The sequence below is a fragment of the Sus scrofa genome, chromosome 9, assembly GCF_054392235.1.
Source record: "Sus scrofa isolate SSC_HxYL_T2T_F1_AM1 chromosome 9, Sscrofa_HxYL_maternal_Yorkshire_Landrace_v2.0, whole genome shotgun sequence".
Taxonomy (NCBI): Eukaryota; Metazoa; Chordata; class Mammalia; order Artiodactyla; family Suidae; genus Sus; species Sus scrofa.
In genome coordinates this window covers 56,596,073-56,612,195 of record NC_139391.1, presented here as the reverse complement: position 1 = coordinate 56,612,195, position 16,123 = coordinate 56,596,073, and the positions used below count along the sequence as shown (strand labels likewise).

The following is a 16,123-nucleotide window of genomic DNA, read 5'->3' as shown; positions in this document are numbered from 1 at the left end:
TGAGTCCTCCTGGGAGCTCAGCACATCCACATCCCTATGACCGGTACACCAGGCATTACTGACCAGGAAATGGGCCCACCAAGTTTAAGTCACCTGCCCACAATCACACAGGTAACAACTGAACTGCTTCAGGAACTGCTGACTAGCTGGAGACTCTTGGGGAGGAAGGGGCTGCCCATCTGGACCCCTCGTGGAACAGAACCATACACTTTGGAGCTGGAAAGGACCACAAATGATGAGGTACATCTGGCGAGCTGTGAAGCCCTGTCTGCGGACCCTTAAACCTAAGCCAAGCAGAAGTGCAGTGGAGGGTGGGTGTGCCATCAAGTGAGCAAGGTCACATTTACTAGCCCGCTCTAGGTTTCAAATGCAGACGGGTAAAAACTAGTCAAGAGATGCTATCTTGGTTTTGCTAGGGCTGTCTTTGGCAGCCTCGAGAATGACTCTGAGAAGCAAGTGCTAATCTTTTTCCAGTTCTACTGAGGTTACTAGCCTTGAGACATCTTTATTACCCAATTATCTTTTTCTTCTCCTCCCTAGTCCCTGAAGAGATAGCCTTGGAAGAGTTTACCAGGGAAAACTATGAAGCAATGGGGATCCCAACAATGCCTGGCTGTTCTGGGGGAGTTGCACGTGACCCGCTCCAGTCTTCCGAGGGCCTTTCTGGGCCCCATGTGCTTCTGTCCTTTCCCTCTGCCTGCGACACCCCTCCCACCTTCACCTGGTATCTGTTCATCCACACCTCTTCCAGGAAGCCCTCCCTTCTCTACACTGACTCTGAGTCTTGTAAACCCTTTCACCGTCACCCTGATTGTTCTGTATAGTTACTGGTTTACAGGTCTGCCTCCCCCCACTTGACTGAGTACCTTCTTTTGAGTTTTATTTTTTAATGGAAGGAGTGACGTCTGGAGAAGGTCAGTTCACTGGATGAAATGAAGAGGATGCTGGCTTCCCAAAGGGGCCTGAATCCGGCAGGCCTGTGGCATGCTCTCGAGGTCAAATCTGTGACGTTACTTCCACTTGGTTTTTGTACGCCATCGATAGCCACCAATACCCAGCCACGGCTGTGCCAGGAGCACAGGGTGGGTGGAAAACAGGTGACGTCAGAGGCAGAGGCACACGCGGTGCCCCACAGGCACCGGGCGGTGCTGGCGCAGCTGGCAGCTGTCAGTTCTTCATCATCTGACTCATGAGAGATCGCTGATAAGCAAGTGAAACAATGCCTCTGCCACTCGGGAGACATGGTTTTTGACGCCGATGATGGACGAGGACAAGGGTGGGTGGTGCAGCTTGCACAGAAAGCAGTGAAGAGACTTGCCCAAAACCACCAGGGAGGGGCACGCCTGGGAACACGGCGCAGTGTTTCTAGCTCCCAAATCTTGGTTCCCTTAGAGATCAGTCCCCCGGAAGGGTTTTACGGGTGTCTTAGCATTCTGGAAGTTTGAGGGTGACGACGTACTTAATTGAATCTTATGTATCCTTCAACTTCCCCCAGTACCTCTCCTCTCAACTCTTATAGGCTCTAAATCTATAAAGAGACAACAGTGCTTCATTATAATGTGCTCCCCAGCTGCTTCCTGGACTATGATGCTTCAGCTCGATCATGAATTCCATGAAGACAGGGTTATATTTTGCTCCCTGACTTCCTAGAGTGCCTAGGACGAGGCATGGTTCATCAGAGACACTGAATGGTACCTGCTAATGCATGCACCGTCCGTGTGTCTGTACCTGTACCTGGCATCTCGGCCTCACTGGGGGAGCACTCATAGGCCAGGCCATCTCCACCTAAAAATCCTTCCATCTTGGAGAGAAAAATTGGCAATTTGCTCAGGAATTTTTTTTTCCCCGTGGGGATATAATGAATGACGCCCCCGTGGCTTTCTTCTCATTTCTCCATTAATATTCATTTGCAATTTACTTATTTATTCTTTGCATTGTTAGCAGGTAAGAGCAAGAACTCAAGTTTTCAGAAAAATATTGAACACAAACACAGAATGGAGAAAATGTCTCAAAACCTAGTACTTACTACCTATTAACTTTTTTTTTCCTGAAAGGTAAAAAACATTTTTATTCTAATAAGTTCATTTAAAAACCAAATATGGGGGAGTTCCCATCGTGGCTCAGTGGTTAACGAATCTGACTAGGAACCATGAGGTTGCGGGTTCAATCCCTGGCCTCACTCAGTGGGTTAAGGATCCAGCGTTGCCGTGAGCTGTGGTGTAGGTTGCAGACATGGCTCGGTGTTGCTGTGGCTTTGGCATAGGCCAGCGGCTACGGCTCCGAATGGACCCCTAGCCTGGGAACCTCCATATGCCACAGGAGCAGCCCAAGAAATGGCAAAAAGACCAAAAACAAAACAAACAAACAAACAAAAAAACAAATATGGGAGTTTCCATCGTGGCTCAGTGGAAATGAATCCAACTAGGAACCATGAGGTCGTGGGTTTGATCCCTGGCCTTGCTCAGTGGGTTAAGGATCTGGTGTTGCTGTGAGCTGTGGTGTAAGTCACAGACTCAGTCTGGATTCTGCATGGCTGCAGCTGTGGTGTAGGCCAGCAGCTGCAGCTCTGATTCAGTCCCTAGCCTGGGAACCTCCGTGTGCTGCAGGTTCGGCCCTAAAAAGCAAAACATTAAAAAATAAAATAAAATAAAAACCAAATATGGAATGACTCATCAGCCAGGCACTAGAAGAGCATCAGGGAAAGCAGAGTCACAATACCACCTGCATCAGAGGAACCTGGGTGCTACTCAACACGCCCCGCCTCATGACAGAGAGTCAGAATCCTGGGAAGGGCTTCGAGTTCTGCATTCTTACCTGCCACCCAGGCTCCTCTGATGCCCCTAAAGTTCGAGAATCCCTGCACTAGAGGACCCACAACTACAAGAACAGATGTGCCGTATATGTCCTATAAACAGAGAACTGACTTCTATTCTTAGCTGTTCGTGGGAGAGGGAAGGAAGTTCTTTGCAAAGGCTAGCAAGTGGGGTTAAATCAGCAACTGAGAAGCTTGGGAGCTTTTTCTTTTATTTCTAATGAAACTCTGAAAAAGAATATCTTTCTGGTCAGGACATCCTCCTGATCAGGCCAGGAGGAATGGCTTCGCCTTTGGTTCCAACAGCCGCCCCTGTTGCCAGCATCTTACAAGGCCTTCCAATCTCTGGGGTTCAAAACATCAAATGGTCCTTCCTGCCTTCCTACCACCCTAGCCCCGTACTATGAGTATTTCCTGTGATGACAGGCCCGTGCTAAGTCTTACTCTCTTTCTTACCATTTTCTTCCATTTCATCCTGCGGTTCTGATACCAAGTCTTCACCTGCAGTTGAGTGAGTCCCAGAGACTGGGCCAAGTCCAACCTGGAAGGCACGAGAGCAGAAGAAGGATGAGGAGGAAGGGAAAGAGCAGTAGAGGTGGGGTCCTGTTAATTAGTCCAGGCCCTGCTCCCAACACGGGGACCTCCCCATTCAACCAATTCCTCCCCAAAGAGCTTTGCTTTCCTTTCACAGATCCTATGGAGGAAACTCTGGGAAGCTAAGGAAGAGATGCCCAGGCCCAAGGACTGTCCACTTTGGACACAAAAAGGATTTCTGAGCCTTCACTGCAAAGTCCTCTTTCCTGACCGACGAACTCCACTCTGATCCTGTACAACAGGAAGACTCTGACCCCAAATCCAGACTGAGAAGGAAAGGTCAAGCCATTATTCCCCTTACCAGACTCCCACTCATCACTCAGGTCCAGCTCAAGCTCCTCCCTCCCTGTGGGTGAGCCTCCCACCCAACTCCATCCCCCGGGCTGCCTCCTCTACACGGGTCCACCATGGCCCAGGTGGCTGCAAGTTCCCAGCAGTCTCTGACTGCCTCACATGAGTTATTTCTGCCTCCCTAATTCAACTGCAAGAGCGGAGGATGTCCTCTGCTTCTTCTATAATCACGAAAGTGCCTATCGCATTCCAAATCCAGAACAAGGGCTCAAAAATACCTTTCACAAAAATACCTTTCGACGGACTGACTCATCCACTGTTGCTGCCCTCAATTGTTATAATGCCAGATCCCAAAAGAAACACGTAGCCCCTCCTGCTTCCCAGTCCCCTGTTAAGCATGGTTCTGCATTTCCCTGGAGCCTCCTGAAAAGTCCTGAATGTCAAAGCCATTCCCGGGAAGAGTGAAGTATTTAGAAATAATTCTGACTACACCATAGCTGTTTCCTGATGTCCCAGGCTGGGCCCTAACCCCCCAGACACATGCCATCTCGTTTATTCCTTTTGCATCTATTCCTTTGTGGGGTAAAGTAGATGAGCACGCTGAGGCTCAGAGAGATTAGAATCTCCCAGCAACCACTGCCAAGTCCGGCCACACCCTATTTTTATAAATAAAGTTTTATTGGAACACAGACACGCTCATTCATTTACATACTGTCTGTGGCTGCTTTCATGCTACAGCCTCAGAGCTGAGTAGCTGTGACAGAGACCACATAGCCCACAGAGCCTAAGATATCTACACCTTGGCCCTGCACAGAAAAACTGTGCTGAGCCCTGGCAGGGGGTCCAAGAGTAAGAGATGGAAGCAGGGTTCAGGTCTACTCAAGTCCTCCTGTTCAGGGGCTCGCTCCACTCACTGTATTTTGGTACAAGCTGGATCTGTCGAAGGGTAGCACTTGCCCAGGCTTTCGTGGAGGGAACTCAGGGATGCAACCCAAGTGGAGCAAATGAATTGGGAAAGAGAAAAGGAACCAGGCTGCCCACCTCAGTCCCCGAGACTGTTGTATAAGCCTTGAGCTGTGTTGACAGAACCCCAAGTCCACCCAAGCACCATCAGGAAGGACCACCTCTCACTCCCACCCCTGGCTCCTGGAGCAGCCAGAGACTTGCCATGCAGCAGCTTGGGATAAGCACCCTGGACACAGCTTGAGCAGTCACCATCACTCTGGGCAGCCCCGTGATTTCCGAGGATCACAATTGGGAACATAAGGTCCATCAGCATCTCATAGAAGCCTGCAGAGCCCCCAGCCTAGGCCATGGCGACTCTCAGCTGCAATGTTCCGCAACTGGGGAGTAGTGAACGATATCCCACCATCAGGAAGACCAGTGGGTACAAGAGTGAAGGTTCCTGGTGCTTAACTCTTGGCTCCGGGTGCAGCTGCCCAGCCCCCTTGCTTTGACCAGTGGGCCGAATTTTAACCTCCAATAATAAAACCCACTTTCCTTCAAGGACCTTGAGAACCTGGCTTAAATCTGCATTCGCACGTATCTGGCTGTCTCAGGAAAAGGGCTCCTGGAAGCTGGCGGTTTTATTGAAAGTGATTAACAGACTGAAGCTAATAAATTCCCAGTGCCAACAGCACTTACTCTCCCCACTAACGAAGCCCTGCTCCCCAGGCTGCTAGTCATTAAGAACCAAGAGCCCAGGGGCCCATCCCACAGACTTCTGGTCTCCCAGGCCTCCCTGGAGACAGGTATCCCCCGGCTCCCCCTGTGCCCTCCCCGCTGGTTCACCTGAGGCCATCAGGTGCATCAGTCAATGGAAGGTTCAGTTCACAACTCTGCCACCGCGTGTTAGCAAACGGGGTGAGCTCACTTGGGAAAAACGCGCCCCTGACTCACTCTGGCTACAGAAACACGCTTCCCTGTCATCAGCTTTCTCTCATTACCTGCCACCGTTACAAATTCTCACCTCCCTGCACACGCGCTTAAGTGGGGTCACCTAGGAGACAGGGGAAACAAACAAAGAGGAAGAGGGCGGAGGCTGTGGGAGGAGAGAGGCTCATGGCCCCGGTCACGTACAGAGGTGTGGAACAGCTGGGAGGGTGGCGAAGGCGGCAGCTTCCATGCCAGCCGGATGGTCCTCCTCCCCAGGCAAGTGAATCAAGCCCGCGTAGGTCACCTGAGAGGTGCCTGGGCAGGTATCCGGAAGCTAACATTGGAACTACCATTTTTGTAAGAACATTCTCTGGCTCCTAAAATAAGCCCAAAATGTTACATGAGCATGCGGCTTCATAAATCGGGGTGTCTACCCCACCCGGGTGCTAACGACACAGGGCTCTCTGTTAACCTGCTGGGGGGCGTCAGAATAGCCATCTGATACCTAGAGATCCCATCGATTAATACCCACTTCCCAGACCTATCTTCACTATCTGCCTGAAGGTGACCCAAACTGCCCATGTCCAAAACAGAAGGCACTTTCTCTGCCAAACCCACTCTGTCCTCAGCCTTCCAGCCTCGGTTAATGGCTGTCCCTCTCTTACCTGGTGGCCCATCCAGGAACCACAGAATTCTCAACTCCCCTCTCTCTTCCTCACACCGACGTCAATTCTGTCTGCTCCATCCTCAAAGGTGTTCTCCAGTCTATTCTTTCCTCTCTGTCCCACTGTCACCACGTTCACTGAGGGCTTCAGGGACCCTCCCTGGACCCTCTCCTACCTACTTTCCCTACTCCATCTCTTCCCTCTCTCACTAGTCATTCATGGTACCCGAGGTAAGGATTCTAAAATGTAAATCGCGAGTTCCCATTGTGGCTCAGCAGGAGTGAATCACTAACATCCGTGAGGATGCAGGTTCAATCCCTGGCCTCACTCTGTGGGTTAAGGATCCGGCATTGGCATGAGCTGTGGTGCAGCTCGTAGATGCAGCTTGGATCCTACGTTGCTGTGGCTGTGCCATAGGCTGACAGCTGCAGCTCCTACTGATTTGACCCCTAGCCTGGCAACCTCTGTATGCTTTGGGTGCGGCCCTAAAAGGCAAAAAAAAAAAAAAAGGAAACCTGGCCACATCGCTTCCAGCCCTTCATGTCTACTGATGGGCAACCTAAATGACAAAGTCCATGTTCTGTGGCCAGATGCACAGGGTCCTTCCCACCTCTGCAACATCATCTCCCTCCACCCGCCTCCCCATACCTGAAGCCAGAGATACCTGACCACCTACAGGGCCCAGTGAGCATGTCTGTGTCTTTTTTGTGTCAATCCCTCCATGGAGTGCCCTCTCCCTCCTGAGTTTTGAACGCGGCTTTCTTTAAATATTGCCTCCTCCAAGAAGGTTTCCTTAGCTCAGTCCAACACACTCAGCAATACCTCAGTGCTGCTACCGCCTGAAGGACCATGCCAGCACCCAGGCCCCCCTACACTGTGATGTAGTTACCGCAGTCGCATCCTTGCCCGTGACCTCCTCTACTCTTGTCTGCTACTTTGTGGACCTGTAATCCCTGCCACACGGCTAATGGGTACTCAACTAACTGAACTGGTAAATAAATTCCCTTTTCGTCAATGGTTTGCATATTCCTCTCACTTAAATTTTTGTCAACCAGCTAATCCAAAGTTTAAGGGATGCGTTTGAGCTTTCTTCCCTTCTCTTGAATAAGAGTAGGGTCAAACCCTCATATGGACAAGGCAGAGAGCAAGAGAAGAGAAGAGCTACCTGGAAAAGCCTCCCAATAAATAGGATGACACATTAGCTCAGCCATTCCAGGGTGAGTTTGAAGGAACAAGGTAAGACACACATGCTTGCATATTTTGCAGTTAAGATGCTAGATTAAAGACAGGGAGGAGGTGCTGAGGTCTCTGAGTAAAAGCAGGGGTCACAGTGGCCCTCACTGGGATCTCAAAAGGTTTTAAAGAAGGGCCCTCCTCCTGGTCCTCCTTGGTGTCAGCCAAATGGTCCTGACTTGATTCCGTTCAAATCCACAAGGATATCTGACAGCTCTGCAGCCCCGTCAATCCAGCCCTTCCAAGTAGGAGCCGGGCAAGCCCACCAAGCAGGTTGGGGGTTGGAGGCGGGGGAGAAGCCTGGGAGGATCATGGGTCCCAATTCCAGGTCTAGCCCCCCTGCATGGGATTCTAAGTGTAAGTGGCTTTAAACACTAAACCTGTTTCCCAGCTGAGAGCCTGGGCAACCACTGGCTGAACTTGACCTTGCCTGTTGTACTGGAGTCCTTAAGTTCAAATACGGAGTGATGGTAAGGAGTAAAGACTCAGCAGCAGGCAGGCTCCTGGAGCTGAGTGTCACGAAGGTGTGTGGGCTGGCTTCTGTTAAACCAAGGCTGAGATCACATGAGCTTCGTGAAGGCGCGCTTCCTGCCAGAGTGTACTGCATCTCTAAACTCCTAGAACAGTCCTCACAGCGTCCCACACCGACAGCAAAAGGAGTCTCATCTCCCTTCTCAAGGGCTCTACCTGCAGACAGTCCCCTCCCCAGGTCCTCACCTGTCGGGGGTAGACAAGTACTTCTGCTTCTGGAACTTCTTCTCCAGACCCATGAGCTGCAGCTCAGTGAAGATGGTGCGGCTCCGGCGGGGCTTCTTCTGCCGGGGCGCGGGCTGTTCTGTCTCCGACTCGCTGCTGCCGTGGTTCTCACCCGGGGCTTCGGTGCAGGCGGCCTCGGTGGCCGGGTGGCGGGACAGAGCCTGGGCGACTCCCGGGGCGGCAGGGACCAGGTGGGAGATGACTGCGGGCTGTCGAGTGATCACCGAGAGGAGAGGGTAGGCCCGAAGGGAAGCAGGGCCTGGAAGACAAAGAAGGAGTGGGGTGGACGGAGGCCGGAGGACTTCAGTGGACCCCGTGCTGAGACCCGTGGACGGGCAGGGCCTCCTGGGCTCCAGGAGGTACAGAAGGAGGAAGGGAAAGAGGTAACTCAACCTCCTTGACCTCTCATGGCTGGCAGGACCCATGCCTGGTGTATGAGTACATTCAAGTTCCCCAAGGCCAAGAAGAGGGTCCCCACACTTCCTCTGGTTTTTAAGAGCATCTTTCTCCAGCCGTCCCTTCGGAACCCTTAAATTCTGGTTTCAGAGATATGGGTCAATGACACTGAGCAGATGGAAAGAAGTAGTCAGATCAAGCTAAAAGCACATTCTTAAGGAATCCAAAATAGATTCGTAATATATAAAGTACTGGAGAGCCACCTCCAGTCTTTATAAAAATACATGGTTGTAAATATAAATTCTTTCTGAGAAACGTATAGACTTTGAATCATAACATTTTTCAGTGTTCCCATTGTGACTTAGCCGGTTAAGAACCTGACTGATATCCTCATGGATGCAGGTTCGATCCCTGGCCCCGCTCAGGGTTAAGGATTCAGCATTGCTGAAAGCTGCAGTGTAGGTTGCTGATGTGGCTCGGATCTAGTGTGGCTGTGGCTGTGGCTGTGGCCAGCACCTGCAGCTCTGATTTGACCCTAGTCTGAGAACATCCATATGCCATGGATGTGGCCCTAAAAAAAGACACACATACAAAAAAAAAAAAAAAAAAAAAAAAAAAAGAACCATAACATTTTTCAGAGCTGGAAGGATGCTTAAAGATTATTTAATTCAACTTCCTCATTTCAGAGACAAGAAAACAGTTCCAGAAAGGCTAAGGGACTGGATCTTGCCACAGAGCTTGGAACAGGCAGATTCAGGGGTCAAACCAGGTTCTTCTGGCTTGAAGTCCAGAGCTTTTACCTCACGGTGAATCACATGGAAGCATCATTTAGAAGAGGGGGCCGAAATGATTTTAATTCACAGGAAAACTCAGAGCCATTACACTAGCTGCCTCCGGCACTGTGCGAAGAAGAATTCTCAGGCTGGGTCAGAGCCCAGCTGAGGAAAGTGAGCTGAGGCTGATGAACGTCTGCCACCGCCCTGCAGGGGTGGGGTGTGATGGCACCCACGCTAGTTCTGTGCCTCTTCTGCTTTAGGAATTTCTAGGCAAGAGGACTTTTCCGTCCAGGAATCAGTTATGTTGTTTTTTTGTTTTTGTTTTTGTCTTTTCTAGGGCTGCACCCGAGGCATATGAAGGTTCCCAGGCTAGGGATCTAATCGGAGCTTTAGCCACCGGCCTACACCAGAGCCACAGCAATGCAGGATCCGTGCCACATCTGTGACCTACACCACAGCTCACGGCAATGCCGGATCCTTAACCCACTGAGCAAGGCTAGGGATCGAACTCGAAACCTCATGGTTCCTAGTTGGGTTCATTAACCACTGCACCATGATGGAAACTCTGGTTATGTCGTTTTGGGGGTTTTGTGGGGTTTTTTTTGTTTTGTTTTTTTGTTTTTGCTTTTTAGGGGCTGCACCTGCAGCATATGGAAGTTCCCAGGCTAGGAGTCAAATTGGAGCTACAGCTGCTGGCCTACACCACAGCTACAGCCACATGGGATCAGAGCCACGTCTGCGACCTATACCACAGCTCATGGCAACGCCAGATCCTTAACCCATTAAGCAAGGCCAGGGATTGAACCCATCCATATCCTCATGGATCCTAGTCGAAGAACCGGTTATATCTTTAAAGTTCAAGTGAAAAAGCTCTTGCCTTTCATTGTTCCATAGTATTGGGTTTAAAAATGTCATGACCGTTACCTACGTACATCATCTTATCCCTCTGGGCTAATGTTTTGTTATCCATATGTGAGTTGAAGTAGATGATTTTGAAGCATTTTTGGAACCCTAATATACCAATGTCACAAAAACACCTTTTATCCCAAGCCCATCTGGATAGCTGACGAAAACAGAGAAGATTTCAGGGCTTCCCTCTGGGACACAGCCCAGCGCTGACAACTCACTGCAAAAGCACCTTAAGCATCAGAGCCCAACGACCCTCACAGTGGTTCCAGGTTAAAACTGAGCCATCACAGAGGCACCTCCGCCTGTTCTCTTTCTCCTCTGGGTTATTAGCATTTCTCTTCTCTTTCATTTCCATGCTCCTGTTTTGGACGTCAGTTTTAGTTATGAAACCAGATGACTTCTCTTGTTCCGTGACTACACTTCTAGTAAGGCCCAGCAGAAACCACAAAGTTGTTAAACAATAAATCACCCAGGGCTACAACTGCCATTAACTCTCCAGCCAACCCTAACACTTGAGGTTTCTTGGTATGGATTCTTTTAATGAAGAAGAAGAAAAAAAGAGCCTGGGAATGATAGTTTATAATGAGAAAATTAGGACTCCTGGGACAGTGGTTTTGCATCTGTATACATTATGACTTTTTTTTAATAACAAAAGCATCTCAAAGTTTCTTATACGAGTATAAGACGTTTCTCATCTCAAAGCACTCTACTCCCTTAATTCTGCCTTTTCTTTCTTTTTTTTCCATTTTTTTATTACTCAAATGAATTTATCACATCTGTAGTTGTATAAGGATCATCAAAATCCGATATCACAGGATTTCCATCCCACAGCCCAGGCATATCCCCCCACCCCCCAAACTGTCTCCTCCGGAGACCATAAGTTTTTCAATGTCTGTGAGTCAGCATCTGTTCTGCAAAGAAGTTCCGTCTGTCCTTTTTTCAGATTCCACATGTCAGTGAAAGCATTTCATGTTGGTGTCTCATTGTATGGCTGACTTCACTTAGCATGATAGTTTCTAGGTCCATCCATGTTGCAAAAAATGCTGGTATTTCGTTCTTTTTAATGGCTGAGTAATATACCATTGTGTATATGTACCCATCTTCTGGATCCACTCCTCTGTCGATGGACTGCCTTTTCTTTCAAAAGGAACTTTCTTTATTAAGCAGGCTAACTTATAATCTAGAAACCTAGAAGCTTATCAATATAAGAAGTAGCCAGTTACCTGGCCTGAAATAACAAGGTTTTTAATCACCAGAGTTTCAGCTTCCTCTTTTATAATAGAGTTAAATCTTTTTTTTTTTTTTTTTTTTGCCTGTTGGAAAATATTTTAAGGGTGTAGTAATATCTAGTGTTGGCAAGGATATGGGGAAATGGACACTCACATATTCACCTATTGCTGGTGAGTGTATGAAACAGTATAATCTTTTTTATTTATTTATTTATTTTGGCTGTACTCATGGCATACAGACATGCCAGGGCCAGGGATCGAACCTGAGCCACAGCAGCAACAGTCAAGGGACTTGCTGAACCACCAGGGAACTCCAAAGAGTATAACCTTTTAGAAAGACTAAGTAGTAGCTATCAAATTACTGACCAGGAAATTCCACAATTTGAGTCTTATTTGCCTATGTGCACAGAGCTTTATATACCAGCATAGTCAGGGCAGCCTTTTTTATAATGGTGCAAAAGGGGAAACAATCCATCTATCTATCAACAGGAAAATGGTTAAAGAAATTATGAAACATCCATAGTATGGATTATAATATAGCTATTAAAAATATCTAAAATATCTGTATAAACTGATGGGGCCACGCCCACAGCACAGGAAGTTTCCAGGCTAGGGAGCTACACCACGCTCACAGCAACGCTGGATTCTTAACCCACTGAGCGAGGCCTAGGTTCAAACCTGAGTCCTCACAGATACTAGTCGGGTTCGTTACTGCTGGGCCACGACAGGAACTCCAATAAATGTGTTTTTAAAGCAAGTCCACTGAGTTAGTCATCAAACTATTAACAGTGATTCCCTCTGGAGAAGGCGAGGGAGTGAAATAGGGTGAAAAGGAATCTACATGTTTTTTGTTTTTGGTTTTTGTCTTTTTAGGACCACACCAACGGCATATGGAGGTGCCCAGGCTAGGGGTCTAATCAGAGCTGTAGCTGCCGGTCTACATCACAGTCACAGCAACGTGGGATCTGATCTGCGTCTGCACCCTACACCACAGCCCATGGCCATGCCAGATCCCAGACCCACTAGGTGAGGCCAGGGATCAAACCCACATCCTCATGGATACTAGTCGGGTTCGTTATTGCTGAGCCACAACAGGAACTCCTGAATCTACACAAATTACTCTAATCCGGTATTCAAATCCCACCATAAATGTTTACTAAGCATCTACTATGGGGCTGTACCCTGTCCTAGAAGCTGAGGATACAGCAGTGAGTCATTTAAAGCCTCACCTTCTCGGAGCTTATCTTTCAGTTGGGGAGGTAGACAGCAAACAAATAAATACCCATATAATGCCAAGTAGTGATAAATTCTATGAAGGAAAGCATAGCAGATTATGAAGGTGGGGCAGGTAAGGAAGAGGGCAGGTATTTTAGATAGGTGGGTCAAGGGAAGGCCTCTATGGGAAAGGTGACATTTCTGCAGGTAAGTGAGGAAGAAAGCCTTGGGAAATGCAGAGAAGAACACCCTGGGGGCAGAGAACCAGCTCATGCAAAGCCCCAAAGTGGGGAGAAGCTGTGTTCAAAGTCAGACAGTCCGGGACCTGGGATCTGGGGTCCTTTGCTGCAGTGCTTGCTTGCACCTGGACAAAAGTCTCCTCCAGTTAACAGAATACAAAGAAACTATAAGGGACTAAAAATAACTGCACACAAGCAGCAGAAGGAGATACAAAAAGACCAAAAACCCAACTGCCAGTCTGAGCTGTTGAGAGCAAGAGGAGCCTACTATGCAGGATGCCTTCACACAGCACCACCAAGGGAGTGGGCGGACCACCCAAGCTACCTTCCAGCCCAACTCATGAACCCCCCCCCCCCAACGCCCCATCCCATTGAAGGGACCTGCTCACTTCCCCTCAAGGAGCAAGCAAGGAAACCTGTTACTTGTTTTTGCTCCCCTGCTGCAGCATGGGTCTCATTAAAGCCTTGCCTGAATTTCTCATCTGGCCTCTTATCAATTTCTGTTGATTAACCAGCCCAGGGTTCTGGCTGGTAACAACAGAATAGCATAAAAGCAGATGAAACAAGGGCGGGCAGAGTCACAGGAAATAAAATTTCAGAGCAATCTGCTGCGGTTGGATCATATAGGGTCTCGAAAGCCAGAGCATACAATTTGGATTTTATTTTTATTTCAGATAAAAACCATGGATGAGATGTGAGCTGGGAAAGGACATGATCTGATATCTGTCTCCAATTCCCACTGCTATGGCGTGGAGGACTACTGATTGGGGTGACTGTGGAAGCAGAGAAATGTGCTCTGCAAATGATACTGTGAAGAAAATGAAAAGATAAGCTACAGACTGGAAGTATCTGCACATCTTACACCTGACAAATGATTTGTGTCCAGAATACATAGGAAACTCTCAACTTTCAACAACTTAAAAATAACCCCAGAATTAAAGGACCAAAAAGTTCTGACCAGACATGTCCCCAAAAGAGATATCACATGAAAAGATGCTCCATGATTGGTCATAGGGAAATGCAGTTTAAAACTACACCGAGATACCACTACACATGTGTCCGAATGGGCTAAAAATTTTATAAGCTGACAATAGCATGTGCTGATGAGGAGGCAAAGCAATTGGAACACTCATACATGGTCTCACATGGGAATGCAGAAGGCCACAGCCTCTTTGAAAAGCAGCTGAGCAGTCTCTTTTGCCTTTTAATTTTTTTTTTTTTTTTTTTTTTTTTTTTTTTGTCTTTTTAGGGCAGCACCCACGGCCTATGGAGGTTCCTAGGCTAGGGGTCGAATCAGGGCTATAGCTGCAAGCCTACACCACAACCACAGCAACACCAGATCCGAGCCACATCAGTGACCTACATTTTGGCAACGCCAGATCCTTAACCCATTGAGGAAGGCCAGGGATCAAACCTGTATCCTCATGGATGCTAGTCAGATTCATTTCCACTGAGCCAAAACGGGAACGTCAATTTCTTATGAAGTTAAATAGAGAGTTATCATATAACCCATCATTCTCCCTCCTAGGTATTAATACAGGTGAAAACACAAAAACTTGTATGCAAATGTTTACAATGACATTATCAGTACAGTCATCCTCGGTATCTTCAGAGCATTCATTCCAGGACCACCCCCTCAATACCGAAATCCAAGGATGCTCAAGTCCCTTATATAAAATGCATAGTATTTGCATATAACCCATATACATCCTCTTGTATACTTTAAAGGATCTCTAGATTACTTGTAATATCAAATACAGTACAAACACTATATAAATAGCGCATAAACCATGGATGCAGAACCTGGGATTACAGAGGGCTGACTGTAATTACCAAAACCTGGAATCAATCTAAATATCACCCAACTGTGGATGGGTAAATAAAGTGTGGTACATACATACATATTCAGAAGTATAAAAAAAAAAAAAGGAACAAACTTGATACATGCCTGAATCACACATGCATTTCCCTAAATGACTAAAAGGCTATATAATTCCATTTGTATGACATTCTGGGTAAGGCAGAACTAGAGATGAAAAACAGATCAGTGGTTGCCAGAGGTTAAGGGTTGTTGAAGAATTTGACTACAAAGAGAGTTATCCATAAGGGAATGGTGGGGGTGGTAACATGATGAAACTATTTTGTGTCTTGATTGTGGTAGTGGTTACACAGTTTCATGCATCTGTCAAAACTCATAACCATACACTAAAATAGTGAATTCTTATTGAATATAAATTAAAAAACTTTAAAAAGTCAGTATCTTAACTGCTGTTTTGTTTATATTATACTACTAATGTGACACATTTTATTATAAAAGAAATTTATAACAATTCAGAAATATATAAAGTAGAAGTCTCCCTTCACAGTTTTCAACCCCAATTTCCAGGCGTAAACTTCCATAATTGTTCCTATGTATATACAAACATGCATATATTCCCAATCTGGTAAAATGTATGCTAATCTACTGAAACACAGAGTTACAAAGTGTTTTTCTCATTCAATATAAATGTCATTTTTTTTCTAAAAGGATCCTCCTCAATCCCCAAACCCTTTGTTGACTAGTCTGTGACTTAAAATGCCAGCTTCAAGATACAGTAAGTTCCCAAAGAAATGAAGTTGGGAATTTTTGTTTATCAGAATTCTGGGAGGGAGTTCCCATTGTGGAAACAAACCTGACTAGTAACCATGAGGATGCGGGTTTGATCCTTGGCCTCACTCAGTGGGTTAAGCATCCAGCATTGCTGTGGCTGTGGTGTAGGCTGGGATAGCTGCAGCTCCAATTTGACCCCTAGCCTGGGAACATCCAGGGGTGCAGCTCTAAAAAGCAAAAAAAAAAAAAAAAAAAAAAAAAAAAAAGAAGAAGAAGAATTTGGGGGAGTCTGTTGGGGAATTTTAGTCACCAGAAGCCTGAGAAATTCCTATTTTCTAGAAAATCAGCCAAATTGGGCCAAGAATCACCCTTCCCAAGAGTGGTTCACAAACATGAAGCACAATTGTGCTGCTGTTAACCGGAGGGCGGTGGGGGGGTGAGGTCGGGAGGAGGAGGGGTCAGGAAGAGTTAGGAAACCAGGTGGATCAGAGAGAGGGGCCAATTTTTTTGAGTCTGCCATGAATCTGCAGCTTTGGGGAGAGT

At 47.3% G+C, this 16,123-nt stretch overlaps 2 protein-coding genes across 10 annotated transcripts in view; one reads left to right on the top strand and one right to left on the bottom strand.

Annotated features, from left to right (window-relative positions):
* The window catches only part of LOC100516455 (uncharacterized), a 136,574-nt gene extending 122,764 nt beyond the window's left edge, over nt 1-13,810 (top strand). For 2 of the 9 annotated variants that reach the window (XM_084976635.1, XM_021063142.2), the window contains one exon: nt 13,665-13,810. In XM_084976635.1, coding sequence (XP_084832761.1) covers nt 13,665-13,688 — 24 coding nt within the window. In that variant the 3' untranslated portion in view covers nt 13,689-13,810. Of the gene's footprint in view, nt 1-111; nt 2,055-3,306; nt 3,408-3,482; nt 4,387-13,664 lie in introns of those variants that run through there. The other 7 variants (XR_014815581.1, XR_014815579.1, XR_014815582.1 and 4 more) reach the window with 7 other exon arrangements.
* BARX2 (BARX homeobox 2) overlaps nt 1-16,123 on the bottom strand; it is a 79,334-nt gene that overhangs the window by 5,043 nt on the left and 58,168 nt on the right. Inside the window, exons 2-3 of the mRNA XM_003130069.7 lie at nt 8,188-8,485; nt 3,269-3,353 (exon numbers count right to left, since the gene is read on the bottom strand). Coding sequence (XP_003130117.4) covers nt 3,269-3,353; nt 8,188-8,485 — 383 coding nt within the window. The remainder of the gene's footprint in view (nt 1-3,268; nt 3,354-8,187; nt 8,486-16,123) is intronic.